This window comes from Centroberyx gerrardi, chromosome 17 (assembly GCF_048128805.1).
Source record: "Centroberyx gerrardi isolate f3 chromosome 17, fCenGer3.hap1.cur.20231027, whole genome shotgun sequence".
Taxonomy (NCBI): Eukaryota; Metazoa; Chordata; class Actinopteri; order Beryciformes; family Berycidae; genus Centroberyx; species Centroberyx gerrardi.
Window position 1 is genome coordinate 13,143,052 of NC_136013.1, and position 16,677 is coordinate 13,159,728.

At 42.6% G+C, this 16,677-nt stretch overlaps 2 protein-coding genes across 3 annotated transcripts; one reads left to right on the forward strand and one right to left on the reverse strand.

The window, feature by feature from the left end:
- Positions 1-7,932: 7,932 nt before the first annotated feature.
- On the reverse strand, positions 7,933-12,445 carry cmpk2 (cytidine monophosphate (UMP-CMP) kinase 2, mitochondrial). Of its 2 annotated transcripts, none has more exons than XM_071912732.2 (5): positions 11,636-12,445; positions 11,207-11,348; positions 10,574-10,775; positions 10,092-10,325; positions 7,933-8,734 (listed from the first exon to the last, which is right to left on the reverse strand). In XM_071912732.2, the coding sequence occupies exons 1-5, from the start codon at positions 12,227-12,229 to the stop codon at positions 8,614-8,616; spliced, it is 1,293 nt and encodes a 430-aa protein (XP_071768833.1). In that variant the 5' UTR covers positions 12,230-12,445; the 3' UTR covers positions 7,933-8,613. The 2 variants fall into 2 exon arrangements, with proteins under 2 accessions (XP_071768833.1, XP_071768834.1); XM_071912733.2 differs by having other exon boundaries at positions 11,207-11,321; positions 11,636-12,441.
- A 298-nt stretch (positions 12,446-12,743) lies between these two features.
- On the forward strand, positions 12,744-16,541 carry rsad2 (radical S-adenosyl methionine domain containing 2). Its single transcript, XM_071912723.2, has 6 exons — positions 12,744-13,188; positions 13,269-13,430; positions 14,161-14,390; positions 14,496-14,645; positions 15,516-15,548; positions 16,045-16,541. Exons 1-6 carry the CDS (start codon positions 12,843-12,845, stop codon positions 16,207-16,209), a joined length of 1,086 nt encoding a protein of 361 aa, XP_071768824.1. The 5' UTR covers positions 12,744-12,842; the 3' UTR covers positions 16,210-16,541.
- The last annotated feature ends 136 nt before the right edge of the window (positions 16,542-16,677 follow it).

A 16,677-nucleotide genomic window follows, 5' to 3' on the forward strand; every position in this document is an offset into this window, starting at 1 on the left:
GGAACGGATGTCAGAGGCAATTCCTCCCCTTTTATGAATGTGTGCCTGTGTTCATGTGGGTGTGTCTGTGCGTGCATGTGTGTCTCGGCGCGCGTGTGTGTGTGTGTGTGTGTGTGTGTGTGTGTGTGTGTGTGTGCATGTGTCTGTCTAAGATAGGCCTAACCTTGTAATAGTATCTCTGCCTTTTGTTGCTAGTCTTCCTTCAGGGTAACCCAGAGGTCAGTCTTTGTCAGGTGGTTTTGAGATTTACCAGTTACATTCCCCTTTAAGTCTTTTGTGAAGGATGACTCAGTTGCTTTTGAACTAAAACCACTGGCTTAGCACTCTTTTGGAGAGCTGGGTCATTTTAATTGAATGAAATATATTAGAATATAATAGAATAGCTTCATATTTTCCTTAAGTGCACTTTAAAGGTAGGTATTTAGTGCTGGTACCAGATTGTAGGTGTTAAATACAGAGAGAGAAATACAGAGAGAGCAGAAGTAACTTTCTTGCTGAACAGCAAAGCCAAGAATGCAGTAATTATGAATGCCTCTGAGACATTGGAATTTGGAAAAGAAATTCTCACTCTCTTACCTAAATATTTCACCCCTCTAAGTGCTTCTAGATGTGCATATGGAGTAGAATGTGATGAAAAAATGTATACATGCAAATACATAAGATTTTTGTCTCCAGGCAAAAACGACATTATTTTAGAACATTTAAATTAGCTGACTCCTCCGCAGATCCCCTGAAAACATTTCATAAAATTATATTTTAAAGAGAACAACAAGTCATTAAAATGGGAGATCATTTTAAATTTGCTGTTTATTCTTCTCTATTGCTCTTCTTTGAGATAGCTTTAAATTAGGTGGGGAAGTGAACACCTTGAGGGGGCACTGTTTGTGTGTGTGTGTGTGTGTGTGTGTGTTCATCTGTCTTTCTCATTCTCTTATCAGGCGTACGTAGTGATGCATTATTCAAAAGTGCTGTGCAACTTAAACACACAACAACGTAACTCTTGTATTACTGTATGCTATAGTTACTATATACTAATTTCTATATATATAAGCCAGAACAAAGTCAATTCAAAACTCGATGTGCATGCACAAACATTCCAAAATCTCTATAGCCTTATTGCAGTTGCATGAACTATCTATCACAAAGAAGAGAAACATGAGCCAATAATTGTGTCCAATTATATATATAATGTCTGATGTTGATAACTGATGCTCAGACAAGGTTCTGCTGTACACAGCAAATTTTCTAGTGTTAATGTGTTGATTTTTCAGTTATTTTGAGTTGACAAGTGTTGATTGGAAAATTGTTTGTCCACTCAGAGCTAATATGGCTCTGGAGCGGATTTCACAATGATCTAAAAGTGTTAAATCAACTCTGATGGGCGTGGAATTATATAAACACTGACAAAGTTTTGATTTGCATGTGTTGCTGCCTGTGTACTTTAGGATGAAATATATGTTTGCTTTATATGGAAAATACCACAAACAATCCAAACTTAATTGGGCCGTTAAAAATTTTATATTTCTCTTCAACTCACATATAAACCAAGTGACAGTTGTTTTCTCTATATATAACAGCACAACTTCTTGCAGCAGCATAATACACACCTCAGTCAGATAAAAACAGTCTCCCCTAACTCAAACATGATGCTGCATCCAATACCCAGGATTAATCATCTCCCTGCTAGAGAGCTAGTAGCGGGCTGCTCCATCTTGGCCCTGAGGAGACATCAAACGCACCCTCCCTGCCCGCCTGCCTACTGTTTCCCCTGGAGAGACAGAGATGGGTTAGAGAGTGGAGACTGGCCTCTGGTAGTGCAACTCTCTGTGGAGTCCATATTGATTACACCTGCCACCGGCGGCTAGCTGGAGCTGTGTTCTCTGACAGCTGGCAGCACAGGGCGAGATGGATAACTGCTCCAGCCAGGCTCCAGCCAGCTACATCATCACTTGGCTGCATAGAGGGTGTTTGGAAGGCAAGCTGTTCTTTTGTCACTGGTGCAGTTTTAGTTTAGTACTTGTGCACGCCGAGGTGCGGTTTACCTGTGTCCAGTTGCAGCCAATTAACCAACGTAAAAGTCAGCCATCGCGTGGCACTGATCACATCGTTATTATCTCCTAAAAGCAAAGTCTTAGCTTTGTCTTAGTCTGAGCGCACAGCATCATCAGTCAGCATGCTGATGTCTGAGGCACAAAGACTTGAACCATACCTTGTGCACTTTAATGGCTGCATCTTGAGATATCTGAAACATTAAACACAGTGTATAGAGATGATAGGCGCAGTATATAACATAAAGATCACAACACTGCAGCATACCAACAAATTCTAGCACTTTAGGTGGTAGGCATTTTATAATAATGTGCATTCTATATAATATAGTCTACAAATTTGACCACAGGCTTGACTATTAAAGTTTACTTTATCAGTGATGGACAGCACTGGCAGCGCTGCAGAGTGAGCGAGTCTGAGGTTTGTGAAGACATTTCTACTTTTATATCAGCCCCGGAGGACTGCTCACTAAACTCTAACCGTTGAGAAAGCAGGAGCAGCGACTTGTGGGAAGAGTTGGGAGGTAAAGCCGGTGTGAATCCTTTTCCCCAGTTAGCTCCCAGTCCCTCCTCTAGGCTGCTGGGTATACGGTGTTGATTATTGAGATGAACGACTATAAACTCAATATTTTCCAAGGAGCAGTGAGAAGACTGTAAAGTAGGCAAATGCCGAGCCTCTCACACAGGAGAGCCATAGAGTGAGCAAGCTAAATGGGTGTAGAGGGATTCATACGGCTTAGTCAGGATAAGGAACTGGGATCTAGTGGTATGTTTCTCTCATTTCTGTCTCTCGCTGCCCCCCTCCCTCTCTCTCTCTTTTTCTTGACTCTCTGTCTCTCTATCACGCTCTCTTTTCACAGCCCAAAGGCCTTTTTTTTTCCAATCCTATACTAATCACACTACGGTCGGTCTGTGACAAAGGCAGTGGGAAACAGAAATGGAAATGTGATCTTCGCCAAATCCCCGGTCATTTGGTTTAAGAAAATGTACTCATGAAATTGTATGCAACACTCTACCTACGCAAGCATTTTTGGCACAGACTTACAGCATTATAATTAAAAAGTAATTTGATATACGATAGTATGTGGTTCAGTTTTACAGAGTTGTCCCACTGAAGTTGAGCAAACATTTGCTCTGCTTAATGATTCATATTCCTCAGTATTATTCTCACTTTCTTTGTCAGTCTGTGCATTGTAATTTCTTCTCTCCCTGCAAGCGCAGTTTCCCCCAACCGCCATGCATCTGTCTTTGGTAGCGTTCATCAAAGACCAGTTGCTCCCCTGACACCGTTACAAGAATCCGGGATCAAGTTGCTCTACTTTTATTTATGTGTAGTGCTGGGTGTTTAAATATCTCTGCGCGATCTGAGAGCTTAGTCTGTTTTGACCCAGCCATCATTTCTGTGGCAGGGACCACGGAAAACCAGACCTCTGTGTCTCATGAGAGGCAGAATCAAAGAGTAAGACTAGAGAGACAGAGGGAGAGAGAGAGAGAGAGAGAGAGAGAGAGAGAGAGAATGAGTTTAGGTATATAGAGAGAGAGTCAGTGAGCCACTTGCCTGACAAACAAGTAGCTTCTCAGCTGTCTGCTGATGCTTGATGAAGTAGGAGACATGCCTAAGCATTAATGGAACTGAAACAAAAATAAACCATTTCCAAGTATAAAAAGAGACACACATACACAGCTGCGTAGAAGTTGGCAGTGTTGCCTTTGATTTATTCCTCTGGGGGAAGAAGGACGGTATGTGTGTGTTGGGAAGGGAAAAAAAAAAAGAAAAAAAAACACGTAGCGCACAAGGAACATTCCAAGTTCGCCACAGGAAATCAATTTATTTGAGAGGGCAGCCAGGCTAAAAATAGGGAAGCCCCAAACAATAGCGTTGGAATTAATTGCCCAGATTTTGTGAGGAGGCAAGAAGACTCCAGAGAGCCAAAGTTTGTTCTCCGTCTTGTTTTTGTATGAGTGTGTGTTATGGAAATATTAGTCTGGTCTAGTTGTCATGTTATTTTGTTTTTGGCATATTTCTGCTTGTCTGCAGCTGTCAAAACAGAACTGAGTCTCAATCATTTTCTTCCCAGATATGATGACTTACCACTCGTCAACGCCACTGCCAACCGCCTTATTTGACAGGATATGATGATTTATCACAAGTTCTCCACAGTAAATAGACAATAACTGTTTTGTCACACTCCACCGAGTTCTAACTGGGTTTTCGGGAGTGTGTGAGGGAGTGCTGTAGGGGCCTTATGGGGGCTGATGTGCCGTTTTTAATGAGATCTCACAGCAGTGTTTAAATATTTAACCGTTCCTGGTGAAGCCTCCCCAACAGCCGCCAGGCAAAACTGGTGAGGTTTCATGCAATCATCACCGTCTATACAGCACCTAGCCCCTGAAAACATCAGAAAATAGGCACAACCTGAATATATAATGGCATCTTGAATACATAGCCTGCTGTGCCTAATACCCGCACCTATAGACGGAGATGCTGCATTTGCCCCCGCAAATAAGTATCCAGACACCATGACAAAGGGCGAGCATGATGATGAAAAGCTGTTGAATTATACATCTGTTTTTGATGGGATATTTTCAAATATTTTTTTCCAACAAAATAATTCCCCATCCCTGCCATGCTTTCCCCCCCCCCCCTTTCTACCTCATTTTGAGCTTTGCTGTATGTTTTAGAGAAACATTTCACCACAGATCAGTTCAACTCCTACACCCTTCATGTTTTTACATCCCACCCCCCCATCATCCACGGAGAATGGGGCTGGGTGTCTGTCACCACCTGCTGTGTTCAGAGGGAATGGTTGTGGTGGTGATGTTGTTGGGTGATCTGTGTGTGCATGCGGTGTGTTTATGTGTGTGTGTGAGAGAGAGAGAGAGAGAGAGAGAGTGTGACTATGGAGGTGTGGGGGGGTGAGCATGATGGAGGAGTGGTTGTAGAGGAGATAGTAGATGGGGCTAGTTGCACAAAATTTAGGTCAAAGGAGCTAGAGATGGCAGAGGATTAGTAGGCTTTTGAAAGGTTAATTTTCATCATTTGTAATTGTAAAGATGTACTGTAATGTAATCTATTGGATTACTTAAACTCAGCGATATAATCTGATTACTTTCACTTAATCTTGTCTCTAAAATCTACAAAATATGAAGTTAGCTGGGCAGGCTACTCCAATGTCGAAATTAAAATGCCCTTTTCCTTTTAAACACATTTTGGAAATTCATTTTTGCAGTCGCCATTTTTTAATCAGATTTTTGTAATCCAATTACACGTAATGCCTTGCACCCCAAACCTGGCAGCTAATGAGGATGGTTGTAGATGAGGTTGGTGGAAAGGATGGGGATGGTGTTTGAAGCTGTTTGGGGGGATGCTACATATTTGGGGGTGGGGATAGTGTTTGGAGGTGGTTGGGGATACTATTTGGGGAATAAGCTGTACCTGCCAGCTGGAGGAATCTGGAGGGGCTGGAACCCACAGATGACAGCATCCACGCAATCTCCCTCACCCTCTATCCTGCCCCCCCCCTCCACCATCCTCTCCCCCTCTCCAGTCGTCTTCCCCTCAGCCCCCCTTCCCTCTTTTATCCTCCCCTCCCCCATCCCAGACAAACACAGCCCATCCCTGCCCGTCTACCATGCCAACTCAGCTCTCCAAAAAGCCACCATCATATCCAGCCGCCACTCTGAGGCCCCACTGAATGAAAGGAACATTATTAGCCCCCGCTAACCTGGCCATTCGCTGTGTAAAATGTTGTTTATTTGACAAGGGATGTATATAGATGTTGTTGTAGAGTCTTTAGAGTTTGGCAGACTGTTGGTGCCAAATCATATGCATGACTCCTCTCGCTATACCGCTTCATGTGGCTGCCAAGTCAGGCCCAGTGGATGGGGTCTTTGCCAGGGGACCCAGACTACCATCCAACCCCCCTGACCCACACACACACACACACACACACACACACACACACACACACACACACACACACCTCGTGCTACTCCAATGCCCCCTCTCCCCCACCCCCCAACCCTGTACCACCCCTATGCCCTCCCATTCCCCTCCCATCCTCCCACCCCTACCCCCTCTGTCTCCATACCACACTCATTATTAATGATCTGAGGGACAGCTTTCATTTGATCTATTACTTAGGATGGGACGGCGGCTGCTGTGCTGCTGCATCCCTGCTGGATCTTTAATTATTTCATGGAGGGCTTTTCTCCTCTCCCCAGCTCCTTCTCTGTTGTGCAGATGAAATATTGAAGTTGAGGAGTGTAGTGCAAAGTGGCCCCATACAGGGTGAGGTGTGTGTGTGTGTGTGTGTGTGTGTGTGTGTGTGTGTGTGCGTGTGTGTGTGTCTGTGTGCGTGTGTGTGTGTGTGTGTCTGTGTGTGTAAGGCTGAGCTCTACCTGTACTTCTCAGACAGATCTTAGTTTTTCTTAGTGTGGCTTAGACTTTTATCTTGCACCTTCAGTAGTGAGGTCACAGATTGGAAGCAGATTTCATTAGTTATTAACTTCTTCCTCAAACCAAAGTGGAACTTTTACTTTGAAACACAGACTCCATTCATTTTTACATGTGTAGATTTGTACACACAGACCTCTGTGTGTATCCAAGCTTTCCTACAAAAACAACAATCTGTAATATTTTCAAATGAGGGGGAACATTAACAAATGAAATGTAAAGAAAATTATATTTAGTGCATGTGTGATGTACATGTGTAATGATTATGGCCCATTAATGTAATATTGAGGTTGGTGTTGAGCGACATTAAATGACTTCACCACTCATTTTTTTGTTGCCAATAATAACAAAGCATAAGAGATCTGCCATGGAAATATATACATACATACACAACTGTAAACTTTGCCTTCAGGATATGACCTATAACATAATGCTTGAGTGCTTTCCTTTACTGCTTCATAAATTTTGGACTCTTTTGAGACAGAGGCTACTGTGTTACTAAATAAAAGAGTTGATGACAGAGTTGATGAAGTGCACAAAAAGAAAATATCAATTAAAATTCCACAAAACTCTTTACATTTATTTAGGTGACGAACTCCGGGACGAACTTCACCTATAGCAGCAAGACTGGTCTTAGACATCAACCTCATGTAGGAATCCATATTCCATAAACATAATGATACCTTATTCTAGTTTATGTGATTACATGTGATGGTTAAGATTTGCATCCACAGCACCTCTCCAGTCCGTGAAACATTGGATTGCTGTAATTGGTAGTAGGAGTAATCCATGCGCTTATGTGGGGGAGCATTGGAATGACATTGATATACAGCGCTCCATTAATTGCCATATGAATAGGGTCTGCAGTGGTTGGCGCTCTGCTGATGCATCACAGTAAAAGAGATGGGTCACTCTGTCTTCTCCAGCCTGCAGCCTTGCCAAGCTCATAATTACTAAAACCCCCAATTAATCTTCCCATCACCCAGGCCAAATATACACTTCCTCCCTATATAAATGAGTTACAGTATATGCTCTAAGTAAATGTGTATATGCTTGTGTGTGTGTGTGTGCGTGTGTTTACACAAGTAGGTGTGCATGTGTACGTTTATGTGTGCACACTTGTGAGTGCTTGTGCCCATGAGAACATCATGTACTGTACCACACGGCGCTGTGTGTTCTCACTGTCCTGTATAGCTCAGCCACAAACCACACAGATATTATCAATATTATCAAGTGGCATCAATAACTAAAATAAAGGTACCTGCAGTCTGCAATGCACTGAAGAAAAGGACTCTTTTTTGCAATATGCAAAAACAATGTGTGCACAAAAAGTCCATATGCACCTACTATAACATACACTGTGAACAGCCCAGTTCTTTGGCTTATGCAAGACACAATCAGTCAAGGACAGCCCACAACCAGACTTACTGTATTTCACATTTCCTTTAATTTGAAACAGTATTCTAACAAGTGAACAGTGTTTTATTGGAACATGTAAAATGGATCCTGTACTTTTTAAAATGTTTTAATTCCTGCGGAAAAGAAAGAAAAAAAATGAAATTGCCTGTTCATGTGCTTAACTGAAATCTAAGTGATTGGTGAATATACAAACCCTCCCATCCATTTCCTCTGTTTTGGTCCAAATAAAGCTGGTTGTCAGTGAGAGCTGCTACTCTGTGTCTATAAGTACGACTTCTGACAGGTCACAACAGCAGTTATATGCACACTCCTTCTGTCTTGACAATGCTATTCAGGCAGAATTGGACATGTTGTGACATATTGTGACTATTGGGTGTGTGTGTGTGTGTGTGTGTGTGTGTGTGTGTGTGTGTGTGTGTGTGTGTGTGTGTGTGTGTTCAAGTATCCGTGCATGGGTGCGTGTGTGTATGCATGTGTGTGCATGAATATGTATTTCAGATTGTAGCGTGTGGTTCTGGCCCCTGGCCATTCAACCTTTACTCATTGTGAATAGAATCTCCTCAACACACTCCAATCTAGCCACCAGCCCTTCTTCTATCACATCCACAACACCTTACTGGCATCCAGTGGCAGCAAGAGGTACTGCATCCACCTGATGCATGGCTGTCAGCGGGGGAGATGGAGAACTGTTTACAAGTGGCATTTGCTCCTAATTAAAAGCAACACTTGTTGGAGCACTTGGTCTGCAGAAGGACTAGCATCCACAGTGACGCAGGCTGGGCCACTGATCCTCCGGTAAGCCTCCTCCACTCTGCAAACACACATATATACACACATACACACAAACACATGTCAAGAACAACACATAACTAACATGACTGAAGAAAACATAGATAAAAACATAGCATAAGACACACTTATTACTAACAATATGTAACTTAAAGCATTTCAACAGGTCACTGTTTCAGTAGACAATGTGGACAGTGATAAAATACAAGACAACTGAGAAATATCTGAGAAACAACACAGATGGCTCCGAGCGCAGCCATTTCCTGACACAAATGAACAATGGTCCTTGTGTACGAAGCATCACAGTGATTGACCAAGTCTGCAGAATCTCTCACTCTCTCAGTGGCGGCCATCTCCCTCCATTTTCTACCTCCGCTGGCCCAACATCTGGCCGTTCCGTGCGGAAAGGCCATTATGTCAGGGGAGAGGATGAATGAAAGTAGCCATCGACCTGTCTGCGTAGCGACTGGCTGGCCCAGCACTGCCTGTGAGTTTAGACCAGCTTAATGGAGCACAACAGCTCAGCAACTAATCACCTGTTCTTTCTCATCAGTTGCTTCCCCCATGGGACAGTAATTGATTGTTAAGTGTTTGATGGGTCAGACTGAGACTGAGCTGACCTGACTCAATGAATCGCGCAGTACAGTTTGTACCCCCATCTGTGGTTCCATGTTTTTGCACACAGAAAGAACAGCTTCCATTACAGACTGTAAAACATTTGTCCACACGTCACATAGTTAAGAGTGTCGATAGAGTATTTTTTATTTGACTATTATTAATATTTAGGTTTTTATTACTATTTTATTACTATTTATTTATTGTTATTTGTCTATTACCCATACTGAGTAACACTGTACTGTTATACTGCACTTCTATCAGATCAATAGACTTGCATAGACCATGCAACCCCTAGTAGGCTACTCCTATGAGCTGAAAGCTATGTTTATGTTAGAATGTACACCTGCTATACAGAAGTAGTTTGCCATTTGTGTTTGTATGTGTGTATCTACACATAATATGTACACTACAGAACATTTGACAAGTTATTTAGACTCATGTTCTGTCTTATTTTTCTTAAAACAAATTAAATGAATGAATTCCACTTGTTTCCAATACAGTTTCATCAGTTTCTGGAAATTTTCTCCCAACAAGCCAGAATGTGGCAGATAACTTCTTGTATCAAGAAGATGACAATTCAAGGAAATTCCTGAAACAAGTTAATTTGCATTGGAAACTTGTTTTAATAAAAGTAATATTTTAAGATGAATTGCTACATAAATTACTTGCTAAGAGGGGTATTTTTTGCAGTGTATGCACTGTAGGTGTTTGTGTGTATGTACCCATATATGCATGGTGTACATATTATGAGACTATCTTACTTGAGTCTGAAAAGCTGGTTGTGGTCCAGCTCTTCCTCCTCGTCAGTCTTCCCTTGGCCTCTGCCCCTCAGCCTCCTCTTCCGCTCCTCGGGGTCCAGGGTGAGCAGGACCACCAGGCTGGGCTGGAGCAGGTCTCCGGGCCAGCAGTACACCTCCGAACCCTCTGATGGAAGGCTACAGACTGGACCGCTCACTGCTGTGGCAATGGCATAGGCTGCTGTGCTGTGCCAGTATCTGGGGACAGATAATGAATGGATTGGGTGGATGAGTGGGAAGATGGATGGATGGGTGACTAGACTCCTAGATAGAGAAATTAAACATTGAATCTTAGGTCTCGATCCCTGTGGAATGTTGTTTTATTCTATGGTATCCTCGTCCCTTCTGTCTTCTACAACTTCTTAAAAGATAAAAAAAGGTCACAAAGTGGGCAAACTTGCTCCGGCAATAATGGGTTCCACCTCTGACATCTCAGCTGTCTTTACCTGTCAACGATGACAGGTGTCTGCATGGCCTCCTGGCCTATTTGCTCTGCTGTGATGTAGTTCCCCAGAGCGTAGAAGGCCCTGCGGATGAGGGGCGGCTCCCGATCAAAGCGGGCCCTCCAGGGGGACAGGCACTGGGGAGGGGACCGCAGCAGAGCGGCCCCCAGAGTCTCCCTCAGAGACTCGGTCAGAGTGGTCTTACCTGTGACGGGAAGAGGGAAGGAGTGAAAGAGTCACCTCGCAAACAAAGAAGAGAGACAAAGAGATCACACCAAGGCCTCATAGCTCAGCCGGCTGGGCATGAAGTTTTCAGTGCAAAAAGTGCAGGATTAATTTATTTATTTATCTATTTTTATACCTGTGGGTTCAATAAAAAAGGGGATGCAGTTGACTGAGGTAAAACTCCCTTACTTGCATGTTTGAATATTCTTAAGATTTGTATTACATGAGCAAGCTACCCGATAAACCATTCTTACAGTGACGTAACTTTTCTGAGGTAATGATACACAATATTCCATTAGGCGAAGCTCATTGGCAGATAATGGCTTTAGCAGAGAAAGTTGGCCATCACTTCAGGGAGGCATCTATACATCAAACTGATCACATATTCATTTATGAAGTAATGGCATTAACCTGTGGCATCCAGTCCTTCTATGACAATAACGGGGAAGTCTGGTTTATGTCTGGCCTCCGGTCTCTGGCTCACCAGCTCCAGCACCGCTTTAGACTCTGGGATGATGTCACCACACTGCAGAACAGACACTTTGTCACTTTGCTGCTGTCAGGGAGCACAGGAGGGAGGAGGGAGGGCGGGTGACACACGCAGTGGTGCGCACACACACACACCCCCACATACACACACACACACACACACACACTACCCTGGGCCCTCTGGCAATGATAGATAAATTGGAGAATCAGGTGCTTTGAGCCTACGTGCCAAGTTCTACAGTGTTATTCCTCCCTCTACCACAAGAGTGTGCCATTTCGCCAAATATCCTGCACATCAGTATTCGAGCAATTCTACATGGATAGTTTGTACAATTGGGAAACAGTGCGAACCTTCTGAAGTACTTCATAGGCCTCCTCAAAACTGTAGAAAACATCAGAGTTGATGATGTTGAGAGTTGACGGGTGATAGTCCGGCGCCTCAGTGGGTACCACATAGTATTCCTCTGACATTTCCATCCTTTGGCTCTCTGCATACCACGGCTGCTGAGTCCACAGACGACCGTCCTCCCCTCGCGAGTAGGAACACACTAACACGGGGTCACTCTGCATCAGATCACTGAAAACCCGCTCGGTCGGGATGGAGCACTCAGATGTATCTTTTACGAAGTACCCCTTGATGAGAGAGTCTTTGACATTTGGCAGAAATGAAAACATGGGCATAAAATCACACTCTGGAGGCAAGCCTTTCAACAGTTTGTCTCGCAGCTCCCCGTAAAACTTGGCTCTTTGAATTCTGTCACTGCTGCAGACAAAAAGAGAGTAACATCTTTCACGCGTCTGCACATTGCTGAACACCCGTGGCACTTCTTCTCCCCGGTGCTTTTCTTGAATTGCAAAGTAGAGGGGTGCAGATCTTCCATCCGGCTCCACCGAGAAAACACGAGAGGACCACAGCCGAGGGAGCGACATGATGCGCCTTGCCATGTTTAAAGCTGGCTTTGCTGATCAGTTTCGAATCTGCAGTAACGATATTAACCGCGAGCCTCCAGGTTGTGATTACATAAGCTGACTGGAAAACGAAAGTAACAGCGCGCTTGACAGGGAAAACGAAACTTACACTATCTCTAAAACAGCCGGAGATGAGTTGGCGTGGGAATGAATACCATAGCGCTTAGTCATTGTTTTGAGGTTGTCTAGCCACTAAGGAAAAATGTAGCCTAATATTCTTACAGAATATTTACAGTAGCCTGCTCAAACGTGAGTTTATTATGACCATATCATATCCCCATAATATTCCCATATAATATCCTTATAGCTGCTGTCCTAGTTGCAAGTGTATTATGGGATTACTGGAATTCTTTTTTTTTTTTTTGTAAGGGAAGTGTTCAGACTGGAATGCCTAATCTTAATTACCGCCCACTAAAGTGATGGTCGGTTTGTGTTTCGTTGTTGGTAAATAGAAACTTTAGAGGTCAGCTGACATTCATTTCATCTGAGTAGTGTCAGAATCCCAGCCTCACCCCAAACACAGCAGTCTATTTAAGATGCGTCAACATCCATAGAGCAGGACAGAACAGGTGTGAAGACCCGTTTGAAGATGTTTTTCTCCTCTGAAGTCGCGTCTCTGAAGCTGCTTCTGCAGCTTTGCATCAGCACCGTCCACCGCATATTTTCAAGCGTCTTTTCAAAAGTGCTTTATTGGACAGCAGGTGCCGGCCGTCTGCAGGAGAAAGGCGTATGTTCAGGAGGAACAACTGCACCTGCTAACAGAAAACTGGATCAAAAGAAAGAAGCCCAAACTTCGACGACTCCAACAAGTGTTAATTATCATTTTACACGCAAGTGTAATTATAAATGTGGGTTTTGTTTCCACACTGCAAAAACATCCTTTGTCCTGCCCCTTGAAGAAGCCAAGAAGGGTCTCAAACTTCTGAAGGAATCAGGTAAATAAACAGATTACAACTGTGTCATTTGGTGTCGTGTCCAACTCCCTGCATGCTCATCAATTTATTTTATCCATTAGGTCTTGAAAAGATCAACTTCTCTGGAGGAGAGCCTTTCTTGCACGATAAAGGAGACTTTCTGGGGAAATTAGTCCAATACTGCAAAGAGGATCTCCAGCTCCCAAGTGTCAGTATCGTCAGCAATGGCAGCATGATAAGAGAAAAGTGGTTCCAGAAATATGGTAAGATTTCTCACCCTCAGTTACTGTAAAATGCACCACCAGGTTACAAAGGTCTATTTTTAAGACAAATGTATTATTTGTATGGACAGAGAATCTTTTCTGTTTCCTCTTTTTCCCTACTCTACATGGTGGCAATGGAACCATACAGTTAACTTAATTAAATAAATTCATTAATGAAATTAAATTGTTAAAATGTTTATGCAAATTGGAAAATGAAATACACTTTTTCACTTTTGTTTGTTAAAATTAAAATGCAGTAATCCAATTTTCATATGAATTCCCATGTAGTCTACTACTATACTCATTTGCTGACAACTTTACAGTTTTTTACAATTAAACTGAAACTGAAAACACTGACAGCTGCTTCTGTGAACAAAACATCCCAAACCTTTACATAAGCTAGCAAAATAAATATTTTTTCAAGAGCTATTCGCCTGTTTTCACACAAATTGCAGAGTTGTTTCACTTTTTTTGCAAAACCCTCCACACAAGCCTCTTCGTAAAGCATAGGTAACCGTGTTTTCAAAACTTCAGTCATTACAACGTAATCCAATGAGCACACAGTCCTCAAGGTGCAAACACTAATGAGCATAATTGGTCAAACACACTTTTGGGAAAATGGAGTATCATTTCACAAAATGTGTGTAAGCAGAATGCCAATGGATCTTCAAATTCATGCTCTCTCTCTCTCCCTCTCTCTCTCTCTCTCCCCCCCCTCCATCTTTCTCAGGTGATTACCTGGACATCTTGGCCATTTCCTGTGACAGTTTTGATGAAGCAACCAACCAGCTGATCGGCAGAGCTCAGGGCAGGAAGAGCCACCTGGACAACCTGTACAAGGTCCGCGACTGGTGCCAGAAGTATAAAGTGGCATTCAAGATCAACTCTGTTATCAACACCTTCAACGTTGACGAAGACATGGGGGAGCACATCGCCGAGCTTAACCCTGTCCGCTGGAAGGTAGAGAGAGAGAAAGAGAGCGAATGTGTGCACGTTTGAGCCTGTGTGTGTGTGTGTGTGTGTGTGTGTGTACTCACCCTCTCTGTCTGTGCTTTCTGTGTTCAGGTATTCCAGTGCCTGTTGATTGACGGGGAAAATGCAGGGGAGAACGCCCTGAGGGAGGCAGAGAGGTTTGTCATCAGCGAGCAACAGTTTCAGGAGTTTCTGGAGAGACATAACAGCATCAGCTGTCTTGTACCCGAGTCCAATGAAAAGGTATGGGACTCAGTGGAAGTCATTATTTTTTATTATATTTTTATTATATTTTTTTCATATTCTGTATTATTTATGTTTCTTGACTTTCTTGACTTGCGGTACTTCCTCCTCCTGCTCCTCCTCCCCCATACTAAAAACAGGAGTGAAAGGCCCAGGTCAGGGATTTCCTCCTGACCCCCCCCAATTGAAGCTGCAATTGTTTGAGATTCCAAACAGTGCAGTGAATCTAACTGTGGTGACGTTTACATGCACAGAGCAACTCAGCTATTGGCCATACTCTGGTTAAGGCCTTAAAGCTGTTTAGGCACCAATTAACAGAATATTCCTGTCCACCTGTGGTGTCCCGCTCATAGATAGAACAGTCTGCCAGCAGAGTGAACATCCTGGTTCAGTATGTTGTCTATAGACATTGCCATGCATCCTAACGGCCACTAGGGGTCAGATAGACTAACAGTGAGTGAGTGAATAGCAGGTTAATTATGATCCCAATATCCAATATTAATAGAAAGTACTGCTCATTACCATGTTGTTGTTGTTTTGGGTTTTTTTTACATCAAAATGTACCCATAACACTCTGTGCATCTGAGTTGTGCAGACAGCGACAATCAAAAGTGAAAGGAGTAAAATGTCTACATGCCACAGTCACCTCACCTGTTTACGTAATATCAGAGGCATCTTAACCAGGTTTTTCATGTGTCAAACCAAAACCAGGTTACTTGAGGAATCGGAGTAAGAACGGAATTCTTTGTGCATGTAAATGTAGCCAGTGTTATAAAAAGTGTGACCTGATGGGAGTATCAGTGTGATGCAATCAGAAACCAGGTTCCAGACAAAATAGATTGAAGTTTGTGGTCTTGTTTGTCTTTTCAGATGAGGGACTCCTACCTCATCCTGGATGAATATGTAAGTACTTTATATTGTTTATGAATTACACACACTCCTCATTACAGGATCATTACTTTTTTATGTAGGCCTACCATATGAGTCATACTATCATTTGACTGTCAGAATGGCTGGGCCCTTAACTTTGCTTTTGAGAGTGATATTGTTTGAAGTATAGTAGTGCAAGTACTTTCCTCCAGGACTGCGGCAGTTAAAAAACATCAAATGATGACTCCTTGAAACAGAGCTGAAGAGCTGAAGTTTGGCTTAGGGCTGGTTGTTTGAATTCGCTAGCTTTTCACGCTTTGGCTGAGGAAAAAGAAAATCTCACCTAAAATATTTTATGCCATTAATTACGCATCTTTTTCCATTGAAATATTAGAGGATATGTTTGGTGGACTCATTATTTACATTTAAAGTCATGGGATTTAAAACACAGGAAACTCACCACATTTGAGGAGCTTTGAAATACAGAACTCCTCAGACACCCAACCATAACTGTTTTGTTCTGTTTCAGATGCGCTTCCTGGACTGCCGAGAGGGAAGGAAGGACCCGTCCAAGTCCATCCTTGATGTTGGTGTGAAGGAGGCCATTTGCTTCAGTGGCTTTGATGAGAAGATGTTTCTGAAGAGAGGAGGGAAATATGTGTGGAGTAAAGCTGACATGAAGTTAGAGTGGTGAAATTCTGCTACTCTGAGTTTTGCTTGTGTTTACCTTTGCTGAGTTCTTGCTAATTTGCATTGATTCTTTGTACTGATACATTGCATTTATGTTTATTTAAGTCTGTTACCTTCATAGCTTAGAATTGACCAACATCTGTTGGGGAAAAAAAGTGTTAAAACATAATGTTAGATATGAAGTCAGAACTTTTGCACTTTCCTGTTTTTATCATAAATAAGAGATATATTTTTTTCCTTGCGCAATATAACTTGTATGTTGACATATATATATATATACACACAAAAGACAAAGGTACCATTCATGTAGCTTGAGATAGAATATAATTTAATAAAAAAAATTTGAGAAAGAAACTCTTTAAAAGTGTCCAAGTTTTGAATATAGGCCTTCGAGGGAATCTGTCATCCATGCTTTGCAAGCTTACATGACTAGCCACATGTTATACACACTCTATAATGCCATTTTAGTCCA